This window comes from Aegilops tauschii, chromosome 1, assembly GCF_002575655.3.
Source record: "Aegilops tauschii subsp. strangulata cultivar AL8/78 chromosome 1, Aet v6.0, whole genome shotgun sequence".
In the NCBI taxonomy this organism is placed as follows: Eukaryota; Viridiplantae; Streptophyta; class Magnoliopsida; order Poales; family Poaceae; genus Aegilops; species Aegilops tauschii.
The window spans coordinates 202999026-203025055 of NC_053035.3; the positions used below are offsets into that span (position 1 = coordinate 202999026).

Below are 26030 nucleotides of genomic sequence, written 5' to 3' on the forward strand. Positions count from 1 at the left end.
CTTAATCAAGCACGTTATTGACAAACAAAACTATCGAGGTAGGAAGCAATAATGGTTCGAGCATATGATATCGCATGTTTGAAAATGATGATGGTAATGCAATATATGAATAGATGCAGAAGCATGAGAGAAAAGCAGAGTGAGAACTACAAAGGAAAAGCACAAGAAAGATCAACGATGAGGTGAATGAAATTGACACAGGGAATTCACACTAATCTTAACAAGATAAGTGCACAGAGAAATTTATACGACTGAGACGACTAAATTGAATAATGAGAATGCAACAAGATGAGCAACGCACTATAGTAGATGGGAATGACAAAGGTGACATGAACGAATAATATGCAACAGTTAATGATTGATCAGATAAACAATCGTCACAGAGCACGAAAGTAAACTGTTGAAGGTAATGAAGTAAGGTAAAGTGAACCAGTGGTAGCCAAAGGACTACGTCTGGTTGGAGGGGTTGTGATTTAACACAGAAGATAAACTCTCTTCGCCCTATTCTCCTTCAACTCTGAGCTGATCAGACTCCAGTTGATTTTACTCATGGTAAATACTTGTCGGCGGACTCCAAACCTTCGACAGACCTCTTCGCGATCCACAATGACTCTTGGTTGCTGAAGATCTTTCTCGGTGAAGACAATGGCTCTTCAACACTCGAGCCGACACATATCCGTCTAGAGAGTGAGCAGCTCTCAAGAGTAATAGGTACAAGAACTCTTGACTCAGAACTACTGTGATGCTCAACCACTGTCTAAGTTTGGCTCTTGATTTTTCTCTTGGTGGATCTTAAACTCAAATCACTCGGAGAGGGGATGCTCAATCAATCTTCTCAGAAATCTTAAGCGAAGCAGCCAACGGGCAACATTGGAGCGGGTTGGCTATTTATAGCCGCAACCTTCCCTGAAAGAAAAGACCAAAATGGACATGTGGAGCAGCCAATGGCCGAACGACACGAGTCCAACGGTCGAAAATTGAGCACAACGGTAACATTCCTTGTGGAGCAAGTAATGCTAACTCATCAGTTCGAAAGATATCTCCTGCAGCACGAAGACCATCGTCTACTGCTGACAGGTAATCATTCGAAACATAAAGAGATTTCTCTCAGTCTCTCATAGGTTTTGGGCTAAGCATCACAACGGATCTAAGCTTCGAGAACCTATACCCCTCTTAATAGCGGAGGTCCTATGACTCGAATAAATGAAAGAAGAACAACGAAGTGAATACTACGTCTTCACTTTGTCTTCGACTTCCATTCGGTGCAGTCAACTTTCTTCGGACAGAATCTCCATACCAATTGCTTCACATCAGCAATAAATGTTTGAGGGGTTAACTCCTTCACATCAATCTTCTCGCCTACATGTCTTCGACAGATGTAGCTCATTCGTATCTGCAACACAAATATTCTTCGTGAAGTTCCTCGAACTTGGCACCGGAGACAACATTCTCTTCGGTTCTGCATGGACTATTTCTCTCTGTGTGCACTAGGAAACAAATTAGTCCATGTCTGTTTCTGTCAACAATCTCCAAAACACAAGAGGGCAAATATTGCACCAACAATCTCCACCTTTTTGGACGATTGTTGACAAAACAGAACACATCGAAAGATAGATAACGGAATGAGATGGATTGTGAAGGATAATAAAAGACGAGAGATAATTAAGAATATAAAACACGCCCCCCTGAAGGTATGCATAATTTGGAGAATGCATAGGAGATAAATCGGACGGTAGCGAAATGAATCTTCGTATTAGTGACATTGACATATAATCTCATTCGTGGTCTCTTTCAATGCACTCGACAGTGTTTGAGGTAATTCCTGTCACACACAACCTTTGAAAAATAATTGTTAGAAAAAGTGAATACTTTGAAATGATTTGTGACGAAGGATAATCCATGAGGCTTCACTCAGAACATGGTTTGAATCCACAAGAGATATAAGTTCCCTGCAAGTTGGATACTCGAGGAGAATCAGAGTAAGGGAATCACATGTATATTGCTCGGAGTAGATATGCTTCAGATGAGGTTTTCCTGCAACAAGGATGATATAATGGAGATATGCGAGGAAAAACAATTTATGAGATAGATAGAGAGAGTTCGCTATCGAATCGCAAGAAATTATATCTGAAGCTAACTTCCCTGCAAGGTTAGATAGCGAAAGAGAATCATTATAGAATATATAATCATAAGACACATATAGTTTCAAGGAGTTAAATATCTCTTCTAGAGAAGCATGATTTCCAATCCTCCTTGAAATGCTTTTACTTTGCCTGCACGATAGATAAGAATCGAGGATAATTATTGCAAGGAAGTAAGCTTTCGATTTCACCTGCAAACAGATAATTGGAAGCGAATAGCATTGCAGGGAGGTTATTAACGGTACATGACGACCAAATATTCCAACACCACATGCGGTGCATTAAGTTCCAAAATCAAATAGTTCAACAGAGAAACAAATGGCGTAAGGAAACACCCTACAAATAACCCGCTTATCTATCACTCGATGTTCTTCTCCCCTTTTTTGTCAACAAGTGTCAAAAAGGAAAGAGAATGCATGCGAGGAACTACTCGTCCGAAGAATCCTCAGAATCAGAACTCGAACTGTTTGGCAAAACAGAGCGAGCGATGGTCGAGGCCGAAGTAGGAGTTGGAGACGCAGCATGGGCTTCGGGATCAGCTTCGGGAGTAGTTGCGCGAGGTGCATCTGGCTTGAAGATAAATGTTCCTGTTGTGTCTTCAAGATCATCATTTGGTTCAACAAACAACAGGTCGGTGGAGGGGGAACGCTGAGGAAGCACTGGGTTTGCCTTCGGATGCGAGGAACTTCAAACAACTCCAGATAATCGTATTCTTTCTCGATACCGTTGGCAGATAGTTGTTTGCGAGAGTAATGCTTACGCAGAAGGGTCCAAGAGCGCTTCTTTTGTTCCTTCTCATACAAGAGAGCTTGGCGAGAATAATTGTGAAGCAGATTAATCTCAGTCATCATTTCTAACTTCAATTTTCGGTCGAGCTTGATATGACTTTCCAGGGCTTGCTGGGTGCGAAGACAAATCTTGTACAGTGAAGGATTCTCCTTCACGAGGGATTTCAACTTTTGCCTTCTTGATCTTCGGAGCTTTAGCAGAAGCAGACATAGAAGTAGGAGCAGTGGCAACAATCGATATCTTCCCTTTGCCGATGTCCTTCACAATCTGGAGTGTGTCGCGAACTGGTGGCATATAAACTTTCGGGATATGTGGGCAGGAAAACTTTTCCTCAATAAGCTTCTCAATGGCAAACATGACCTAAGGTGGACATGGGACAATCTAGCTCTCAAAACCATCCAGTATGGAAAAAGATTTGGAACTTGAAAATGCCAGAAAAAGTGAATCTTTTTGTGTGGCGATGCCTTCACTACACAATACCTTTCCTGTCAACCCTTTCAAATTGTCACATTGGCCCTAGTGGTCAATGCCCACTATGTCAACAAGGCGTTGAAGATATCTGGCATGGTTTATTTATTTGAAAGGGCCAAGCAGATATGGAAAGAGTTGGGACTTTATGAAATCATAGCTGAGGCGCTAATGGTAGATCGCTTGGGAGCAAAAATGCTTTGAGTTCATGCTATGCGAGAGTAAGTTCCAATGTCAATACAAGGGTCCCATAGTAATACCTAAGATTGTGGCAGCGACATGTTGGTATTTATGGTGGCAGAGAAGGATGATGGTCAGACGAGAGGAGGTCCAAAATATATCTCGAACAACGATGACCATTCATGCTCTTAGTCTGAACTTTGTTCGCGCTACAAGTAAACCTGGAGCATTGCCCTCTGTCAGAGGCTGTAGCGCTAAATGTTGATGCTTATTTTTTCAATGAAGATAAAAGTGAAGCATGTGGGGCGGTTTTCTGTGATCATAATGGTGCATTTGTTGCAGTAGATACAACAAAAATGAAACATGTGGCAGATGTTGTATACGCGAAAGTATAAGCTCTTCGGCAAGGCTTGCTGTTGGTGCTCAGCCTTGGTTGCACCAAGGTTGTTGTCCAATCAGACAATATTACTTTGGTCGAAGCATTAAACAACGATGAGGGTTACTTTATGGTGGCAACACCGATTTTGAATAAATGTCGTAGTCTACTACCAGATTTCGGAAAGGTTTCTATTGAGCATTGTAATAAGAGAGTTTAATATGGTTGCCCATGAGGTAGCTAATTATGGCAGGTGTAATCCACCCATGTTGTGGTCGGATACATCTTCTAGTTTTTTTTTTAGCCTTTTGACAGATAATGTAAGTGTGATTTTAAGTTAATAAAGCTAGTCATGAAGGCCATTCCATAATAAATAAAAAGAAAAACTTGCAGCCTGACTACACCATCGGCTGAACCGCGCGTGACGGGTAGCGACCGACGCACAGGCACAGCCAAAAGTTGCAAGCGAGCAAAAACGAACTCCACTTCGACGGCCGACTACCGCTGACCGCCGCCTTGATCTGCTTCCGGCGCCACTACGCCGGCCATGGGCTGCTCGTCGTCTCTGCCAGGTTGGCCTCCTTCTCGCCAACAGGCCAAGGCGACCTCTTAATTTCCCTACTTGGCCCTTGGATCCTTTTTATTCCTCTGTCGCGCTGCATATGGAAGCTGGAGTATGGAAATCTCAGGTCAGGATGTTGCCCTACGGGATGGATTAAGATGGGGGTAATTTTAGCCTTTCTATTAACGGCTCAGGAGGCAGGTCAATGCTGGTGTTGTTTGGGGGTAAATCTTGGCGGGGACTAGCGACGGCGGCCCGGTAGCATGTTGCTTAATTGTTGAGGTGTTTGGTTCGTACTGTATTTGGTAAGCGTGTGTATATGATTTCTTAGATTTTCTTCCATATAACATAAGGGACTGCATTCATGATCGTGGAGTAGGTTAGAGTTTGTGTTGGGGAAAGTTTAATCTTTTTAGGTTGGTCAGTTCTCAGCTGCAATTAGTACACTAACACTAGGTGGTCATGTAGATGCGAAATTATGAATTTCCGCGATGATAAATAGAGTTAGATTGCTAGGCAGATATACTCACAACTAGTTCTGTTTTTGGTAGCTTTTGGATTACCACTGCATCCAGAATGTTGATAATATAGAATTGCTTCTCACCAACATGTAGGATCAAATACTAGTTATTGCGGTTGAGGATCATGCTATTGTGGGAGCAATAACACAAAATTTGTAGGCATCTGCATTTTGTGGGTTGGTGTCTTTGACAATAGGGTTATGTATAGGTTTGGGTTCCTAAATTGGTACTCCCTCCAATACACGTATGGATCGGAGGGAGTACCTTAGTCTCATTGATACACGTATGTAAGCTGGCGAAGGAGTCCCTGAGGGAGTGAGGGTGACGTATATGTCCTTTTTCGATAAAGGGCGCTTTATTACTTAAAAGGGATGTGTATGTCCTAGTGACGGGTTCTCCAAGAACACCAAATTTGGTGAGATTGATACCATAATTATTACAAATGACAACATGTAAAAGTGGTATTTACAGGGCTTCTCTCACAAGAAGAATTAATATACCCCCAAACAGAATAAGTCAGGGTCTGAAGGGTAAAATTATCTACAAAAGGAATATCTACATGATGATGATGGAGGGGCACTGAGTCAGCTACCTTCCGAGTACAGCCGTCTCTTGGGAGTTCGGATCATTTGATGTTTGTCAAGGTTATGTCCTTTGACTCCTACAATTTGAAATGCCTTAGCCTGGGGGTCCCCTGCGAGAGCTAGGGGTCAAAGATTGCATCAAGTGCACCTGTCTGGCAAGGTCTATCAGACACCTGTATTAGTAACCCTGAAGGCATATTGATTGATTGGATTAGGATATTTGATCACAAGTTCCAAATATTGGTTCACTGGGTTCTGTAATAGTATGTAAAGTTTGAACATAGAATCTGGCTTCAACCAGCAAATTTATATCCAGTCTCTTGATGTCCATTGATAGACCACATCCAACCCCAGTCATTAGTAAACCGAGAAATAAAATCTCATGATTCCATCTACTTTACACCTTCTTCTTTTAATATTACCCAGAAAGGAATCTCTTCAATTTTCTCTTAAAAAGAAGGAAATTAGTTGTCAAACGTACCATGAAATGGGATATGCTTGTACTTGTTGTGATCTAGGCTCATGCTTAGGATAAGAAGACTAGTGTGTGAAGAAGGATGCTTGGGCGTTTATTTTACCACTTTGAGCCACATGTAATCTGTAAGATATTTTGTATAAAACATGATGTTAGGGAGATTTCGGAGTATTTCATACTTTTTTATTTTATGTTCTAAAGTGTAGCATTCTTTCACCTAGTATTGACAAGTTAAGTTAATTTGCTATAGCTACTTTAAAAAAATATTCTGCTAGAGCTGCTTGAATGTAGCATTCGAATTCGAATAAAACATCAACAATCGGAACTTAAGTTCCGGCTGAACATTAATTAGCTCTTCAGTTGTGTTTGCTATGTATATTTATGGGTTGTTTCATTCTGTGGTCCGTCATATGTGTCCAGAATTCACTCTTTCCATTTGACTCGACTTGCAAGCGGACATTTTTTTTCTCATGCTGATGCATAAATGGTCATTTTATTCAGCAAACAGTACTGGAGGCTTGGGCAATATCAACAACGAGAACTCTGCAACTGACTCAAAGAATTTGAAAGTGAAGGTCTGCTATATGCTATTCTCTTTAGATTATTTATTTGTTCGTTGTTAGTTCAAAGTTTATGTCCTTGCAGTATTTGGCATCTCCTTTGTTAACATCAAGTTGAATTAAAATAAGAAACTATGCCTGTTGATTCCATTTTCACTATTGTGTAGTTGGTTTTACTGGGGGATTCTGGTGTTGGGAAAAGCTGCATTGTTCTTCGCTTTGTCCGTGGTCAGTTTGATCCCACATCAAAGGTGAAACAACTACCCAATTTTGTCCAACTTTCTGAACACTAGGAATGATTTCCCTTGTCGCTTTCTACATACAGTATTTCTTTCATCTTATTTAACTACGATGGATTTAGGTAACTATTGGTGCATCATTTCTGTCACAAACATTGGCATTGGAGGACTCCACAACAGTGAAGTTTGAAATATGGGACACTGCTGGCCAGGAGAGGTACACATTCTGTGGTTAAATCATCCCTATAGGCTATAGTACATCTTTGCACTGATTTCTAGTATAAAATTACTGTACCATCTTGTACTTTCACATACATTCTGCTTAGCTGATTTATGTTATCTGCAAGCATTTAAAATGCTTTTCTTACCACACAAGAAGTCATGACAACAGACCAATTTTCAGGTATGCTGCATTAGCACCTCTGTACTACAGGGGAGCTGGTGCTGCAATCGTTGTCTATGACATAACAAGTGCAGAATCATTCAACAAAGCACAATATTGGGTGAAGGTATACCATCTTTTCCCTTCTGCTCTGCTTGGCAACAAGCTACCAAAGTTACTCTTACGCTTTTGTAATGTGTCCTTTTATGTATTTTGGTTGGATTTACCTTTCTGCTTCTAACTTGTTATACCAGATTTTTATTTTGCCATGGCATTTTTCTAAACAGTCAATCTGTTAGGTTTCCATTAGAGCAAGTATAATAAGGGTCTTATAGCCTGCTTATGTTACCACTTTTGTCTATGTGGAGGAGAGAGAGAGAAGAAAGAAATGAGGGGTGTCGGCTCTCATGCAAGAGCCCACCTCTACATGTGCTCCATGGCAAACATAGTAAATATGGAGGAAAAGAGAAAGAGAGAAGGTGGAGAAAAGGACTAATCTAATAGCCAACCTTATAGCCAATCTCATTGTATAAGTGATTATAAATAATTAAATATGCAGCAGCATACCACCAGTCCAATCCATTTGGTTCCCCAACCAAACATGCCTAAGGTTACGTTTAGTATGCGAGCTCGTCTAAACAATTGCAAATGAGCAGCCTTGTCAGTCGTGACAAAGGCAGCCCAAGTGATCACTGTTCAATTCTGCACATGTTCTGTTACCCTCTTTTTATTCAGGGTCAACTGCTTGAGTAATACTTTTGCAGTTACTAGAGTAAGTTGAATGATCTGTCCTCCTTCATCTTTCATTTCTTAATGATGTTGTTAAAGAATCATTTTCTTTCTTTCTTCAGGAACTTCAGAGACACGGTAGCCAGGATATGATCATGGCTTTGGTTGGAAATAAGGCTGACCTACATGAAAAACGCACTGTGTCTTCTCAGGTGTGCATATTTTTCTGGGAGAATGTGTCTTGGGATATTGATGCTGAATGAATTATAAGGAGGTTTTGAACCATATATGCTTTGCTCTCTGAAGGAAGCACAGGAGCACGCGGACATGAACAATATGTTTTTCGTCGAGACATCGGCGAAAACGGCTGATAATATAAACCAACTATTCGAGGTATGTATCAAGATCCTAGATTACAGCAAGCAATTTGCTTTTGCACGTAGAGAGTTGGTGACAAACGTCACAAAAACATTAGATTTACCTAAGCTCTATTCAGGGGTGTACCCAGAGTTGGGCCACGTCCATGGCTAGACAAGAGATTGGTACGGGCTGGGCCTTTCCCCATTTTCTAAACATTCACTTATTGCCCTAAAATTAGCTGGGCTTTTGGTCACAATTGTCGGAGTAATGGGCCACGGGTAGGCTCACCCGAGACCCAGAGCCTTTCAAGACATCGGGGCTGGCTGCGCCCCTCAAGGCATCAAGACGAAGTGCCGCCTTCTGGTGGCCGGCTGGAGGAATAGCCGGCTGCCCGTAGACGGCCGACTCCTAGTGGGCGGCTTCCAGAGAAGCCGGGCCCTAGCAGTCGGCCCGTGGTGCCCACAAAGTCTGCACCCTCATCAAGAAAGACAAGGAGTGGCTACAATGTAGCCCATCCCTCCCAGATCCAGGGCCGAGCGTGGCCACAGTGCTCCGTACAGGCGGAGATCTCCGCCCGGCGCGGCACTGTTGCCACTCCACCCCTGACATCATCCCTGTCAGGCGGAGCCCTGCTCCCACGACCGCCTGTCGGTACGGCCCGAAGACGGCGGGCCCTACCAGGCAGCGGGAGCCCGGAGGGCGGAGGAAGCCGGACCAGCCGGACCTGGAGGCGGCCGAGTTCTAGCAGGCGGCCAACTCCCCCCTCAGGACCCGTGCACCGTTAACCAGACAAGACACGGAATGGCTACAGTGATCGCCCGCCAAGCGGCGGGAGTGTAGCCACGCTCCCCCGATCAAGCCTGCGACATTAGCATCACGGCTACAGTGATCAGCAGCCGGCAAGACCCGCGAGCGGCGGGAGCGGCCTGTTGGCTCCGTACCAGACCAGTCGGCGGGCCCAAGCAGCCGGCGGAGAAGCCGGAGGCCGGAGACGCTGACAGCCGTGTCCTACACCTGGCGAGATTACCGATGTACCCCTGGGGGGTAGGCTTATATAAACCCCTCAGGGCACCCATGCAAAGGGTTCCCAACCTGTTAGAACTAGACTCACCATAGAGAGAGGAGAGGGTTAGCCTTGCTTTCTTCTACCTCTAGCAAACAGCTCGAGGAGCATCATTGTATTCACTAGTGCCTTAGTGATCATGCGGAGACCCCGCAGAGCAGGACTAGGGGTGTTATCTCCTAGGAGAGCCCCGAACCTGGGTAAAGTGCGTCGGCGTTTGTGTCTACGCCTCATCCCGCTTCCAGGCATCGGCGACGTTCTACTCGCTCCCACCATGATAAGCCATCCTTTGGCATATGTCGCACCCAACCCCCGACATTTGGCGCCCACCGTGGGGCGAGGTGCACCGCCGTCCGGAGACCTGTTCTGGACGGGAACCCTGTTCCTCCCTGGCGAGCACAGCCAGCCCGGCACGCCAGACGGAGTCTGCGCCGACGCGCTGCATGGCGCGGAGGTCGCCTGCGCGGCGAGCTGCCTCGCCGATCTTGTTGGCGAGGTTCGCCTCTTCGACGAGCCCGCGTCTGATGCGGGCACCGATGGCTTGAGAGCCGCCTCGCGAGCCTCCTCGATCAGCTCCACGTCACCAGCGAGCCTGCTGTAGATTTGGAGTCCGTTGGCTCCACCGACCCGATGCTCGCCGACTCCGACACCGCGTCACTTGACGCGTTCCCCACCAACGTGGTGGTCTACGACGAGCCGCTTCCTCGCGCGGAGAGCGGCGGAAGCACTGTCACGGAGGTGCTTGTCATCGGCCACAACGAGCACTCCGGCGGAGGTGCTCATGACCCGCTCGATGCAGCACTGCGAGACCTGACGGCGCCCATTCCAGAAGACGCCGACGCCGAGATGCTGGAAGCACGCCGCGCCCAGCTCGTCGAGAGCGCCAAGAAGCTGGCCAACATGAGACGCCTATCGGAGGCCTACCAGCGCGAGATGGACCGCGCTGTGGGTGGCACGCCGGCTCCTGGTGGGCCTAGCCGCATCGGCACGGTCCAGCAGCGCGGCGTGGCCATTGCCAGCCTGTTTGGGGCAGACCGCCCCGTCTACGCCACGCCCGCGGAAAACATACGAGCCGCCCAGGCGGCAGCAGAAGAGCTGGACAAGTTCGAGGGCGAAAAGCGTCGCCAGATGGCGGAGCGCGTCCAGCGACTCCTCAACGCGGCTGCTGAGCAACACAAGGCCGGCTGCCGCACTGAGGCGCCCAACCGGCAAAACGACGATCTGCCTCCTCGCCGAGATCAAGGCGCGACATCCCGGACGCCGACTGGTGGAGTCCGCGGAAGAAGAGACAAGGAGCCGGCTGCCAGCCGTAGCCGGACTCGCCTCACCATCGAGCGCGACCAAGACGGCCGCCCAAGAGCAGTGGAACGACGGGATGACTGTCCGCCTCCTCCCCCTCGCAGGGAAAGGCGCGTCTCCCCGCCGCCTGTTGAGCACCCGACACTTGGCGACCGCCTTGGCCGCCGAGAAGGAGTCGGAGAGAACGATGCCCGCCACCGGATCGACCGCCTCAACCGATCCCTGGCACTAGAAGAAGAAGATGAGCTGGGTCCGCCCTGTTTCGGCCCCGCATTCGAGATGAGCCCTTTCCCAAAGGGTTCACGCTCCCAAGAGACACGCCCAAATACACCGGCTCCGTGAAGCCGGAGGACTGGCTGGTCGACTACTCCACAGCCGTCAGCATCGCAAACGGCAACAAGCGCGTTGCCGTGAAGTACGTTCCGCTCATGCTCCAGGGCACGGCCCGGACATGGCTGAACAACCTGAAGCCCCGCAGCATCAACAGCTGGGTCGATTTCATCGAAGCCTTCATCCGCAACTTCACCAGCACGTACAAGCGGCCGCCCAAGCCCCGCCAGCTCTCCTTGTGTGTCCAAGGCCCCGGGTGCCGACCGAGAGGGCACCCTTGTCAAGCACAGGCTTCTCTGCGACAAGCCGGCGACCCTCGACGAGCTGTTGATCATAGCAGATAAATACGCCACGGCCGACTCCTCCATGAAGGCGGAGATCCAAGTTGATGCATCTGGCAAAGTAGCTCCTCCGGCTCCTCGGGCCCCGGCTGGTGACACCAGTCGGCGCCAGCAACCCAACGACAACAAACGCAAGGCCACGCAGCCGGCTTCAACGAGCCGGCAGGTGGCGACAGTCGAAGACCAGCAGCCAGAGGGGCAGCCTCCATCCAAGCGCCAGAAGGGCGGCAAGCCCAATTGGCTGCCCGCTTTCTCGTATGAGCAGACTCTTGATGCACCCTACAAATTTCACAGTGGCGCGAAGCCGTCCAACCACACCACTCGGAAGTGCCATTGGCTCACTAGGATCGCCAAGGGTGACGGCCTTCTGCCTCCGCCTGCTGGGCAGCCGCCTTCTCCTCCACCCCAGCAGCCGGCAGTTCGACCAGTCGGAGCCATACAAGACGAGTATCCTGAAGAGCACGGAGCTTATGTCGTGTTCACCAGCGTGGCCGACGATAAGCACAGCAGACGGCAACGACAGCAAGAAGTAAATGCAGTAGCATCAGAGACCCCCGAGTTCATGCATTGGTCCGAGAAGCCCATCAGCTGGAGCAGAGCCGACCACCCGAAAGTAATGCCCAATCCCGGCTCCTATGCCTTGGTTCTGGATGCCACTTTTGCCACAGAGAGGCGAGCTGCTCGCTTTTCCCGAGTTCTGATAGATGGCGGCAGCAGCATCAACATCCTGTACAAGGATACCATGGAGAAGTTAGGAATCAAACAAAGGCAACTTCAGCCCAGCCGAACTGTATTCCATGGCATAGTTCCTGGCCTTTCCTGCTCATCAATCGGCAAAATCCAGATAGACGTCCTCTTTGGAGACAAAGATCACTTCCGCCGAGAGCCAGTCTGGTTTGAGGTGGTGGACCTTGAGAGCCCATACCATGCACTGCTTGGCTGGCCGGCTCTGGCCAAGTTCATGGCGGTCCCCCACTATGCTTACCTCAAGATGAAGATGCTGAGTTCCAAGGGAATTCTGACCATAGCAGGGGATTACAAGAAGTCGTCCGCCTGCGCAGCAGATAGCAGCCGGCTGGCTGAGTCCCTTGTGATCGCGGCCGAGAAGCGGCTCCTTGACCGGGTTGTGGCGATGGCAGGCAAGCAGCCGGAAATGCCGCCCAACCCCAAGGAGTCGGAAGCGAGGGCTCGTTCAAACCGGTCAAAGAAACAAAGAAGATACCCTTGGACCCGGAGCACCTGGAGAGGCACGCTGTCATAGGTGCGAGCCTTGACAGCAAATAGGAAGGCGAGCTCGTCGATTTCCTCCGTGAGAATCGGGATATCTTTGCATGGTCTTCCAAAGACATGCCGGGTGTTCCGACGGATTTCGTCGAGCACAAACTACATGTCCGGTCTGATGCCAAGCCAGTCAGGCAGCCCTTGCGCCGCCTGTCAGAAGAGAAGAGGAGTCGTTGGAGAAGAGATAGCCCCGGCTGCTGGCAGCCGGCTTCATCATGGAAGTGTTCTTTCCAGAGTGGCTGGCCAACCCAGTCCTTGTGCTGAAGAAAAACAAGCAGTGGCGCATGTGTATTGATTATACCAGCCTCAACAAAGCCTGCCCCAAAGACCCATTTGCTTTGCCGAGAATTGACCAAGTGATAGACTCCACAGCCGGATGCGAACTGTTGAGTTTCTTGGATACATACTCAGGGTATCACCAGATCAAGCTGAACCCGGCCGACAGGCTGAAGACCGCCTTCATCACACCGTTTGGAGCCTTCTGCTACTTAACCATGACGTTTGGCTTGAGGAATGCCGGCATCATGTTTCAACGTTGCATGCAGAAGTGCCTCCTGAAGCAACTCGGCAGGAACGCCCACGTTTATGTGGACGATGTCGTGGTGAAGACGGAGAAGCGTGGAACGCTGCTGGAAGACCTCAAGGAGACCTTTGAGAACTTGCGCCGATTTCAAATCAAGCTCAACCCGGAGAAATGCGTCTTTGGAGTACCAGCCGGCCAGCTTCTCAGCTTCCTGGTCTCAGAGCGCGGCATAGAATGCAACCCCGTGAAAATCAAGGCCATCGAGAGGATGGAAGTTCCCACCCGACTGCTGGATGTGCAGAAATTCACCGGCTGCTTGGCGTCCATCAGCCGCTTCATCAGTCGGCTGGGCGAGAAGGCTCTTCCCATGTACCAGCTCATGAAGAAGACCACTTTCTTCGAGTGGAACGACAAGACGGACGAAGCTTTTCTCCAGCTCAAGAAGATGCTGACCACTCCGCCTGTCCTGGCGGCTCCGACTCCTAAGGAGCCCATGCTCCTCTACATCGCCGCCACCAGCCGGGTGGTCAGCACAGTCATAGTGGTAGAACGCAAGGAGGAAGCCAAGGCACTACCAGTCCAGAGACCGGTGTATTACCTGAGTGAAGTGCTGTCAGCCTCCAAGCAAAACTACCCCCACTATCAGAAGATGTGCTACGGCGTGCACTTTGCCGCCAAGAAATTGAAGCCGTATTTTCAAGAGCACCCAATCACTGTGGTCTGCACGGCTCCGCTTGCCGAGATCATTGGAAGCCGAGATGCTTCAGGCCGAGTGGCCAAATGGGCCATAGATTTGGCCCCCCTACACCATCTACTATCAACATCGCACCGCCATCAAGTCACAAGCACTGGCCGACTTCCTCATCGACTGGGCCGAAACCCAGTACCTATCGCCAGCGCCAGGCTCCACCCATTGGCGGATGCATTTTGATGGTTCCAAGATGCGCACCGGTTTGGGAGCCGGCATCGTCCTCACCTCTCCCAAAGGCGACAAGCTCAGATACGTGCTGCAAATCCATTTTGCCGCCTCCAACAACGTCGCTGAATACGAGGCACTCATTCACGGGCTCCGGCTTGCCAAGGAACTCGGCATTCGCCGGATCCTGTGCTATGGTGACTCTGATTTGGTGGTCCAGCAGTCGTCGGGCGACTGGGACGCCAAGGATGCAAACATGGCGAGCTACCGTTTCCTCGTACAACAACTCAGTGGATACTTTGAAGGATGCGAGTTTCTCCATGTGCCAAGGAACGACAATGAGCAAGCAGATGCCTTGGCACGAATCGGTTCCACCCATCAAGCAATACCAACCGGCATCGCCTTACAACGCCTTCTCAAGCCGTCTGTCAAGTCATCGCCAGAGTCGGATTCCATCTTTGTGCCAGCTTCTCCTGAAGCAGTCGGATCCGACTTAAGGACCCCAGCAGCCGGCACGAAGAATTCGGCAGGCAACCCGGGGACTGCAACAGCCGCACCCGGCCCGGGGACTTCAGAACCCGGCTCGGGGACTGCTGCAGTCGGCCTGGGGACTTCACCGACTCAGCAAGCGGCAGCTGACTCCAACCCGCCGCCTCCCGGCCCAACCGCCCTCGTGCAAGTAGCAGTCCTAGCAATCGAAGAAATTGCAGCGCCTTCATGGGCCAAGCCCATCCTCAACTTCCTGGTGAACAAAGAGCTGCCAACTGATGAGATCTCGGCCCGGCAAGTGCAACGCCGGGCAGCAGCATACACCATAGTCAACCGAGAGCTTGTGAGGCGCAGTGTCACTGGTGTCTACCAGCGCTGCGTAGAGCCGGAGCACGGCCAAGCAATCCTCAAAGATATTCATCAAGGCGAGTGTGGTCATCACGCGGCTTCAAGAGCACTCGTGGCCAAAGCTTTCCGCCACAGTTTCTTCTGGCTGACTGCTTTAGAAGACGCCAAAGATTTGGTCCAAAAATGCAAAGGGTGCCAGAAGTTTCGCTCCAAACCACATCAGCCGGCTTCTGCACTCAAGACTATCCCCATTGCCTGGCCCTTTGCTGTCTGAGGCCTGAACATGGTGGGACCATTCAAAACAGCACGAGGTGGCATGACTCATCTGCTTGTCGCAGTGGACAAGTTCACCAAGTGGATAGAAGCAAAACCAATCAAGAAGCTGAATGGTCCGACTGCTGTGACTTTCATCTCCGACATCACCATCCGGTATGGCATACCCACAGCATTATCACCGACAATGACACGAACTTTGCCAAAGGTGCCTTGGCCCATTTCTGCGCGACGCAGGGCATCCGACTGGACTTAGCGTCCGTTGCCCATCCGCAATCAAACGGCCAAGTAGAGCGAGCAAACGGCCTCATCTTGTCCGGCATCAAGCCCCGACTGGTCGAGCCTCTGGAGCGCTCGGCCGGCTGTTGGCTCGATGAGCTGCCGGCTGTCCTCTGGAGCCTGCGCACAACTCCAAACAAGTCAACCGGCTTCACGCCTTTCTTTCTCGTCTACGGTGTCGAAGCCGTCATCCCAACGGACATAGAATTCGACTCCCCTCGAGTCACCATGTACACCGAAGAGGAGGCAGAGGAAGCACGTCAAGATGGCGTCGATCTGCTGGAAGAGGGCCGGTTGTTGGCACTCAGCCGGTCCAGCATATACCAGCAGAGCCTGCGCCGATACTACAACCGGAAGGTCAAGCCGAGATCCTTCCAAGAGGGAGACCTTGTACTCCGGCTGATCCAGCGAACAGCCGGCCAGCACAAGCTCTCAGCGCCTTGGAAAGGCCCCTTCATCATCAGCAAGGTGTTGGGCAACGACTCCTACTACCTGATCGACGCTCAGAAGCCTCGAGCGCGCAAGAGGGACGACTCCGGCAAGGAGACGGAGCGGCCATGGAATGCAAATCTCCTCCGAAGATTTTACAGTTGATGCAGTATGTACCACGCTACCTTTTGTATTAAAGTACGAAGACTCCGGGTCCCCCGAGAAGAGCTCGGGGACTGCCCTTTTTTATCTATATGATAAGAATTATGCCTATGAATGTGTTATTTCCCTTGTGCCGCTTGGCACCGGGTCCGATTAGTCGGCCCGGGGACTCGCCGCCTTGTACTATGAAATGCTTCCTGCAGCCGGACAAGTAATGTGTTGGCACTTAAGCCGTCTCCTGCCAGAGGCCGCAGCTCGCAGAGCGACTGTCTGGTGGGCAGGAGAAAGGCAGAAAGGGTGCCCACATGAAAAATGGCTAAGGACCCAAAGCATGTGCATAGTTCAAGCCGGCTCCCCGCCTCTACGACCGGCTGTTGAGTAGCCGGCCGGCCGGCTTCTACTTAACTTGCTAAAACGTTCTAAATCGGCTAAGTACTTGCCTTCCCGAAAGTAGCTAAGTACTTGACCCAGCCACAGTCCGCAGAGCGGCTGTTCGGCTGGCAAGACGGCAACTAAGGGAGGGCGGCAAAGGAAAAAGCCAAAAGGGCGGAAAGCAAGGAAAGATAGAACTCGGCAAAAATATTTACATAGCAAAAGGCCCTTGGCCGACATTCAAAAGAAGTTTAAAATACACCCCGCGGGTGGAATTGTGCAAAGTTAACAAGTTCGTCGAGACTGATAAGCAGGTAAAACAAAGATAAACTGACAGCCTAGGGAGCAGCAGACGGGTTCGGTGGACCGGAGGAGTCGGTGGCGCCGGTTGGTGGAGCGGCCGTCTGGTCAGTCTCCGCTTGGTCGCCTCCGGTGGCAGCCGGCTCGCCCGAGCGTGGCTCGTTGCTGGAGGCGCGGTCGAGCTGAGGTTGGCCGTCCGCTCCGACCTCTGGCGCCTCCTCTTCGCCTTCCTCCTCCTCCTCGCTTTCTTCCTCGCCGCTGGAGTCGATCACCTCGGCCGAGTCCTCGCCGTCCTCCGGGTTCAGCCCGAACCATTCTGGTGGCGCCTCGGCTCCGTTTTCGGCTCGCTCCGGGATGAAGACGCTGGTGTCGGTGTACTCGGCGATTGCCGCCGCACGCTTGACAAGGTCATCTTCCACGACCGCCAACTCCTCCTGAGCCTCCAGCCGAAACGTGGCCAGCTGGGTTAGACTTAGCCCAGGGTACCACGCCTTGACGAATTCCAAGGCCCGGCGCGCTCCAGCCCGGGTCGAGGAGCCCTTCTAGGCCTCAAGACGGCCGGCCGCCACCTCTAGCCAGTCGGCAGTCCGACTGGGAGTGCGCGGTGCTGGCATGTCCGGCCACAGGGCGGCGATCGCCTGGGCAGCGACACGCTGAGGACGGCGCAGCATCCGGTGAGCTGGCCGAAGACGGGCCTCTATGCTTAGGAGCTGCTCACCAAGGGTCCGAGGGCGTCGGCAGCGATCTGTGCACCTTCCGCCCTCCGTCCTTCGCGATTAGCTTCGATGGCCTGATTGGCGGCGTCAGAGTGACCAGGGAAGAAGTCTGCCCCAAACAGAAAGCAAAAAGCCAAAGTCAGAGACGAGAGGCCGGCTCGACCAACAGCCGGTAGCTCAAAGAAGGAAAAAGAGGGAAGCTCACCATCAACTATGTCTTCAATCTCGTGAAAGCCGGAAGACAGCATCGCCTCCTTGTCGGTCCAGGCGGAGCGTTCGGTTGCGAACTCAGCAAGGAGGCTGGTCTCCTTGTCCTCCGCCTCCTTCTGGGCCTTCTTGAGAAGCTCCGCCTGCTCCGCTAGTTGCGCGACCAGCCGGTCACGCTCTTCAGCCAGCTTGCCGCACTCCTCCTTAGCGCGCAGCGCGGTGTTGGCTTCGTCCAGCTGCTGCTGAAGGCGGCGTTGGCCTCTGCAGAAGAAGGGAAAGGCGTCAGTAACCAGCAGAAAAGAAGAACAGTTGCCGGGGAGATCCGGCCCGACTTCTCAGCAGTCGGCCCGAATCTCGGGGACTACAGCCCGCGGGTGCGCTAGCGCGCCCCCGCAGAGAAAGAAGAGGACTTACTTCGGCTCTCCGATAAGTCGACAACACGTTGATCCAACTCCTGGACATTGGAGTTGAAGGCGGCCGCACGGAGGTTATGATAATCCTGCAGCAAGGATATCAGCGCTCAGAGCCTGCTAATTAAAGTTCCGAGCCGCTTGCTCAGCAGCCGGCCCGGAACTCGGGGACTACACCCAGTGGGTGCGCTGACGCGCCCCCACGAAACAATACAAGAGTTAAAAACGAAGAAGCAAGAAGCGTACTCGGATGGCCTCTCGCGATTCCAGGAACGTCTTGTTGCAGTGCTTGATAGCGTCGGCCTCGGCGCGGAGTTTGGCTTGAACATCCAGGATCGCCTTGTTCAGAGGGTCCGTCCCGCCTCCCCGCACCCACCTAGTGGGCGCGGCGCTGGTCGCCTCGGTGTCCGGGATCGAGGAGCTTGCGGCGCCGGTCTCCAGCGGGCGTGGCGTCGAAGCCGCCTTTGCAAGTCGGTGATGCGTCGGTGTGCGGACCTCAGGAGTCGGGCCCGTCACCACCTCGTCTCCGGCTGGCGGCACCGGCGGGTCCGCCGGCTGCTCGCCTTGCGCGTTCCCGGACGGCGGCGGTGGAGGCACGATGACGTCCGGCATGGCGACGTTGCCGCTGTCCCTCTCCATGACGGGGTGCTCGCCGCCGGCTTCCCCAGTCTGCGCCCACGAACTCCGGTGGGGCGGCGCGGAGTTCAGGGGAGTAACGAACACCGCCGACTGGCGACGCGCGGCCTCCTCGGCCTGCTTCTTCGCCGCGTCGGCTGCCTCGGCCTCCGCCAGTTTCTTCAGGGCGGCGGCCTCCGCCTTCTCTGCTTCCGCTTTCTCTAGGCGGGCGGCTTCCTGCTCCTCGCGCGCTTCCCGCGCGTTCCGCTCCGTCGCCTCCCGGAGGTCGGCGGCCGGATAGATCCGCCGAGTGGTGGTGGAAGTCTCCGCTGACCCCACGATGGAGGCGGCGGCCGACTTCTCAAGAGAGAGCGGAGCCCTAGATCAAGGGAAACAAAGCAAAGAAACTCAGACAAGATCAGCAAGGAAGGAGAAAGTAGCGAGATGAAGGCGGTACTTACGCGGAAACCAGCTGCGGCTCCTTCACCGCCTTACGGAAGCGGATGGCCTTCGCGGCTGCTTCATCCCGCTTAGTCGCCGCGGCCGAGCCCTTGGGCTTCTTTGGCCGGCTGCCGAACAAGCTCGGCGCGGCCCTACGTTTTTTCGCACCACCTTTGGCATCCGGCGCGGCAGATGAGCTCGCGCCCGGCTGGCCGGACCCTGGTTGGTGGCGCGGGGCGACTTCCCCCGCATCATCGTCGGGCCAGTCCTCGAGGCTGGCTCCGAGCCTCGAGCCGCCTGCTTCGCCGCCTCCCCTCGGCGTCGTCCTCCAAGGTCGCCGCCCCCAAGTCGGGGTCATCCACGTCGCTCTCCGCTCGGTCGGGGAGGAATTGACTCTCCGGCCCCGCGGCGCCGACGGCCGGCTGGAGGAGGGGGCTCTGTTCAAAGGCCGGTTGGTCAGGTTGGACAGGCAGAACTCGGCAACAAAAGATAGAGAAAAAGAAAGATAACCTACCATAGGCGGGGGGTCGGCGCGGGAATACGGCTCCTTGCCAAACCGCCACTCCTCCGTGAGCTCGCAGTTCGCAAGGTAGTTCACCATGTGAGCTACCTCTGCGTGAGGCATCTCCTTGGTACACAGCCGGCTTGGGTCCCGATGCCCGCTCATCTGACAGATCATGTGAGGGCGGCCCTGGAGCGGGAGCACCCGGCGCGCCACAAAGGCGGACAGCAAATCGGGCCCGGTCAGGCCATCCGACTGTGTCAGCACCCGGAGCCGCGCGATGGCGGCGGCTTCAGAAGGCGACAGTGTCTTGGCCCGGTACGACCAGTTGGGCCGCCTCCCAGCCGGCGGGCCGGCTCCGTAAGCCGGCAAGTTGACCCAGTCGCCCTCCGGGAAGACGCTCTTCACGTAGAAGTACGACCGCTGCCACATCTTCACCGACTTGATCAGCGTGATGGGAGGAAACGGATTTTCGGCTGCCGGCCTCCGCACCGCAATAAAAGCGCCGCATTGAGCCGGCACGCCCGCGACGAGGGTGCCGAGCTTGGTGTAGAACTCCCCCCAAAACTCGATGGTGGGGAGGACGCCGAGGAAGCCTTCGCACAAAGTGACGAAGGCGGACAGCAGCACCACCGTGTTCGGGGTGAGGTGGTGCGGCTGAAGACTGTAGAACTCGAGGAAGGACCGGAAGAAGCTGCTCGCCGGCAGGCCGAGGCCGCGCAGGCAGTGCGAGCGGAAGACGACCCGCTCGCCCTCCTCCGGCGCCGGCGAGATCTCCCTCTTCGGCGTGAGGCGGACCTTCACGTAGTCCTTGCCGGACAGCCGCCGCGTCTGGCGGAGAAAGTCGATGTGGTCGTCATGAACTTCGGAGCCGTCCCATGCTCTGGAGCGCGCCATGGGGGGCGTGGCGTTGGCAGATGAGCTCATCGGAGACGAACCACTGCAGCGCTCAGCGTGGCTTGGAGGCGCTACGGCTAGAGGAAGGAGGAAAGAATGGGATGGAGGGGCGCGCGTGCTCCGCCGCTCCCCCTCCTCCCCCTACTTATAGGCCTACGGGCTACGAAGCCAAGGGGGCGGGCGTGGGATCGTGGGATTAACTGTGCCCACGACCTACGCTCCCACCTTTATCGCGCGAGTTACTGCGCGCAGTAACTCCGCGGGGAAACTCAACCGCCCGCCTCGGCCGCAGCAGATCCGTTCGTGTCCCAAGGCCCGGTAGTGGCGGGCCCCGCCCGCAGGCGCGTCCCATCGCGCGCGTGGGCTGGCAGGCCGACCCGGCCGCTCGACGCCACGTGGCATGCCCACGACGGGCGGCGGCCTGGAAGCTTAGCAAACAAGCCATCTGGTTCCCGCCGTCGCGATTCGAAGTTCTGGACAAATACGCCTGGCTAAGGCCGACTCCCACCAGGCGGCTCGACAGAAGTTCGGCAAAATTCCACCGCGAGCCCTCGAAGAAGGAAACTGCCGAGGCTCCTCGGCTGCTCAGCCGCGGCGCCTCACCAGCTTCGGGGACTACTGTCGGAGTAATGGGCCACGGGTAGGCTCACCCGAGACCCAGAGCCTTTCAAGACATCGGGGCTTGCTGCGCCCCTCAAGGCATCAAGACGAAGTGCCGCCTTCTGGTGGCCGGCTGGAGGAATAGCCGGCTGCCCGTAGACGGCCGACTCCTAGTGGGCGGCTTCCAGAGAAGCCGGCCCCTAGCAGTCGGCCCGTGGTGCCCACAAAGTCTGCACCCTCATCAAGAAAGACAAGGCAAGGAGTGGCTACAGTGTAGCCCATCCCTCCCAGATCCAGGGCCGGGCGTGGCCACAGTGCTCCGTACGGGCGGAGATCTCCGCCCGGCGCGGCACTGTTGCCACTCCACCCCTGACATCATCCCTGTCAGGCGGAGCCCTGCTCCCACGACCGCCTGTCGGTACGGCCCGAAGACGGCGGGCCCTACCAGGCAGCGGGAGCCCGGAGGGCGGAGGAAGCCGGACCAGCCGGACCTGGAGGCGGCCGAGTTGTAGCAGGCGGCCAACTCCCCCCTCAGGACCCGTGCGCCGTTGACCAGACAAGACACGGAATGGCTACAGTGATCGCCCGCCAAGCGGCGGGACTGTAGCCACGCTCCCCCGATCAAGCCTGCAACATTAGCATCACGGCTACAGTGATCAGCACCCGGCAAGACCCGCGAGCGGCGGGAGCGGCCTGTCGGCTCCGTACCATACCAGTCGGTGGGCCCAGCAGCCGGCGGAGAAGCCGGAGGCCGGAGACGCTGACAGCCGTGTCCTACACCCGGCGAGATTACCGATGTACCCCTGGGGGTAGGCCTATATAAACCCCCCAGGGCACCAATGCAAAGGGTTCCCAACCTGTTAGAACTAGACTCACCATAGAGAGAGGAGAGGGCTAGCCTTGCTTTCTTCTACCTCTAGCAAACAACTCGACGAGTATCATTGTATTCACTAGTGCCTTAGTGATCATGCGGAGACCCCGCAGAGCAGGACTAGGGGTGTTATCTTCTAGGAGAGCCCCGAACCTGGTAAAGTGCGCCGGCGTTTGTGTCTACGCCTTATCCCGCTTTCAGGCACCGGCGACGTTCTACTCGCTCCCACCATGATAAGCCATCCTTTGGCATATGTCGCACCCAACCCCCGACAACAATCCAGGGTTGCAGGCCTTGGCTGCCCTGGGCCTGGGTCCGCCTCTGGCTCTGTTCATCAATTTTTTTTTTAACCGAAGAAAAATCAGTTTTTTGTTGAGTGACGCAAAAGTGCTTGTGACAGAAGATCAATGCATGTTTATTACTCCCTCTCTAAACTTTTATAAGACGTTTTAGCTTTTAGGTCACTAGGGAGTACTAATTGATATGCTGATTGGCCTGTGTGCATAAACTGAAAATGATGGAATTCTGAAATATTTTCGATGTTACTTTTCTTTGGAGAAAACCTTGTGGTTTTTTGTTCGAAACATCTAGACTCTCCTAATCCAACCACCATTGGTCATGTTCTTCTTATTTGTGAAAAAATGCCGGTTTTATTACATGTTATATGGCCAGGGCATGTTTTCGAAGCTCAACTTCCCCCACAGCCTACTGTTGTGCTGTTCCCATTAGAGGTATCAGTAAAAAATCATGTTAAACACAGTGTATTTTACTTGATGACAGGAAATTGCCAAGAGGCTGCCGAGGCCTACACCGCTGTCCTGATTAACATCGGTCTGTGTGGTAAACAGCCTGGGTGATTGTGTAATGCACAATATGAGTAGAAACGCCTGGACGAACATTTGTGGCTGTTTCAACATGGCAGGTCAAGCCATCTGTATCCCTGCGATCATTGTTTTTGGAAACGTAGCTCATGTAAAGCTTGTCCATTGCGCTAACCGTGCCGAAACGGTGGAGGTGATCTGCTCCCAGCACAGGTAAGTTAAATGAAGCTTAGGGCCGTGCTCTAACGCATGAATGTTCAGTACTACTCCCTCCGTTCCGAATTACTCGTCTAAAAAATGAATGTATCTAGATGTATTTTAGTTGTAGATACATCCATTTTTGTGACAAGTAATTCCGAACGGAGGGAGTACTAAGTAAGTACCATAATATGGTTGAGACTGAAACATCTTATCAATGTAGTGTATTGTTTTTAGGTTCGGTTTGACTCGCCTGTTGAGCCGCCATTGACTGTAGTGTACTGGAATGGTTCATTGCTGTCACTGTTGTAGTTAATACTACCTCCGTCCCAAAATATAAGAACGTTTTTTACATTATGCTAGTGTCAAAAACGTTCTTATATTTTGGGACGGAGGGAGTAATGATTAACAGTTTTGCTGATCCTTCCTTGTTCTTTCCTTGTGTTGTGTCAGCGTGATCTCACTCAGTTGACTTTATCCTTGTGTCGTGTCAGAGAGAGAACCAAAAACAAAGTGTTAGTTACTTCCATCTTAAAGGTCTGCTTGGATGCTTGGTTGTCTTGATCGCACTTTTCAAAGGAGGAAAAAGACTTGCTACCTGGGAACAAGGCAACAAAATGTGCTATAAAGTCCATAAAACTGCTGCTACATAGCAAGAAAGAATTGTGTAGGCGACACAGAATTGACACGAGATGCGGCTCCAGCCTGTATCCGTTGTCTCCTTCCTCGTGTTGCTCCTCTTCCAGTTCCTCGCCGGCGGTGACGGGCACTTCATCTACAACGGCTTTGACGGTGCGCAGCTCGACCTTGACGGCATGGCCATGGTCGAGCCTGACGGCAAGCTCGCGCTCACCAACATCACGTCCCAGCTCAAAGGCAGCGCCTTCCACCCGACGCCCCTCCGCTTCCACGAAACCAACGGCACGGTCGCACGCTCCTTCTCGGCAGCCTTCGTGTTCCCCATTCTCACCGACCTGGTCACGGTGGGAGGGAACGGCCTTGCCTTCTTCATCGCGCCCACCAAGAACCTGTCCATGGCGTCGCCGAGCCAGTTCCTCGGCCTCTTCAACCCCCAGAACAACGGCAACGCGAGCAACCACGTCTTCGCCGTCGAGCTTGACACCATCCTCAACCCGGAGTTTCGGGACATGAGCAGTAACCACGTCGGCGTGGACGTGAACGGCCTGGCATCCGTCGTGGCCGAACCTGCAGGCTACTACGACGACGACACCGGCGATTTCAGGAACCTGACTCTCATCAGCGGCGATGCCATGCAAGTCTGGGTGGACTACGACGGCCGATCCACGGTGCTCAACGTGACCCTCGCGCCCGTCGAGGCGCGCAGGCCCAAAAAGCCCCTCATCTCCGTCACCGTCGACCTCTCGCCGGTGCTGAACGGCACGGCGTACGTCGGCCTCTCGTCGTCGACGGGGCCGTTCCGCACGCGCCACTACGTGCTGGCTGGAGCTTCGCGCTGGACGGGGCAGCGCCGCCGCTCGACTACTCAAACCTCCCCAAGCCGCCCCGCATCGGCGACAGCAAGCGACGGTCCAAGGCGCGCGACGTCATCCTTCCGGTGGCCACTCCGATCCTCGCGCTCGCGGTGGTCGCCGGCGTCTCCCTGGTCGTGTGGCGGCGGTTGCGGTACGCGGAGCTGAGGGAGGAGTGGGAGGTGGAGTTCGGGCCACACCGGTTCGCGTACAAGGATCTGTACCGTGCCACCGGCGGCTTCGACGGCAAGCACCTTCTCGGCGTCGACGGCAAGCCCAGCTCCCGGCGTCCAAGAAGGAGGTGGCCGTGAAGGTCGTCGTGTCGCACGACGACGCGAAGCTGGGGATGAAGCAGTTCGTCACCGAGGTTGTCAGCCTCGGCCGCCTCCGGCACCGCAAGATCGTGCAGCTGCTCGGCTACTGCCGGCGTAGAGGCGAGCTCCTCCTGGTTTACGACTACATGCCCAACGGCAGCCTGGACAATTGGCTGTACGACCGGAACGCGACGCCGCTGGGCTGGGCGCAGAGGCTCAGCGCCATTAGAGGCGTCGCGTCCGGCTTGCTGTACCTCCACGAGGACTGAGAGAAAGTGGTGGTGCACCGGGACATCAAGGCGAGCAACGTGCTCCTGGACGGCGAGATGAGCGCGCGGCTCGGCGACTTCGGGCTGGCCAAGCTGTACGACCGAGGCACCGACCCGCAGACTACCAGCGTGGTGGGCACCATGGGTTACCTCGCGCCGGAGCTGGCGTGCACGCGGCGGGTCACGCCGGCCACGGACGTGTTTGCGTTCGGAGCGTTCGTGCTGGAGGTGGCCTGCGGCCGGCGACCCATCCAGCACGGCGCGGCCGACGACAACCGGCTGGTGCTCGCGGACTGGGTGCTGGAGCGCTGGCACAACGGAGACGTCACGGACACGGCGGACCCGCGGCTCTGCGGCGCCTATGATGTCGAGAGGAGGCCGCGGCGGTGCTCAGGCTGGGCCTGGTGTGCTCCCACCCGGCGCCCGCCGCGAGGCCGTCGATGCGGCAGGTGGTGCAGTACCTTGACGGCGACGTGCCGATGCCCGAGCCGGCGCCGACGTATCGGAGCTTCACCGCGGCGGCCTTAATGCAGAACGCCGAGGGCAACGACTCCTACGTTGCTTCATACCCGTTGTCTTCGGCGACTAGCGTCGGCGCATCCTCTGTTCTCTCCGGGAGGTGATGTACGAAGGCCGCCCCCTGCCTCCCTGGCACCAACATAGGAGCACGCTGCCAGGGATCACAACATCTTCTGATCCTTTTTTTAGATGAACATCTCCTGATCCCTGGCAACATCTTTTCTTTTTTTTTTTGGATAGCAAACCGCTCATTTGTGATTGTTAACGGATTTTCGGTAGACAATTTGTGAGTCCCGAACTTTTTTTGGGTGTGTCTAGGTCACATCTATATGTGCTCTAGTTATTGCACATCTAAATGAGTGAATCAAGTATAAAGAGAAAAAAGAAAA

At 53.6% G+C, this 26030-nt stretch overlaps 1 protein-coding gene and 1 pseudogene across 2 annotated transcripts; both read left to right on the forward strand.

Annotated features, from left to right (window-relative positions):
* Positions 1 to 4327: 4327 nt before the first annotated feature.
* On the forward strand, positions 4328 to 26030 carry LOC109779781 (ras-related protein RABF1). 2 transcript variants are annotated; one of them, XR_005770399.3, is made up of 9 exons: positions 4328 to 4526; positions 6598 to 6671; positions 6824 to 6907; positions 7018 to 7112; positions 7299 to 7404; positions 8129 to 8218; positions 8313 to 8399; positions 22811 to 23064; positions 23287 to 23347. XR_005770399.3 is itself a non-coding variant. In XM_020338404.4 (8 exons), the coding sequence occupies exons 1-8, from the start codon at positions 4502 to 4504 to the stop codon at positions 22850 to 22852; spliced, it is 603 nt and encodes a 200-aa protein (XP_020193993.1). In that variant the 5' UTR covers positions 4328 to 4501; the 3' UTR covers positions 22853 to 26030. The 2 variants fall into 2 exon arrangements, 1 of the variants encoding a protein (XP_020193993.1); XM_020338404.4 differs by having other exon boundaries at positions 22811 to 26030.
* On the forward strand, positions 23742 to 26030 carry LOC109779780 (L-type lectin-domain containing receptor kinase SIT2-like; annotated as a pseudogene).

Bases quoted from the DNA above. Each gene is read 5' to 3' on its own strand.
- LOC109779781 (XM_020338404.4), top strand. From the start codon at position 4,502: ATGGGCTGCTCGTCGTCTCTGCCAG. The intron at 7,405-8,128 runs GTATACCATCTT...TTCTTTCTTCAG, and splicing joins AAGCACAATATTGGGTGAAG to GAACTTCAGAGACACGGTAG. The intron at 8,219-8,312 runs GTGTGCATATTT...TGCTCTCTGAAG, and splicing joins AACGCACTGTGTCTTCTCAG to GAAGCACAGGAGCACGCGGA.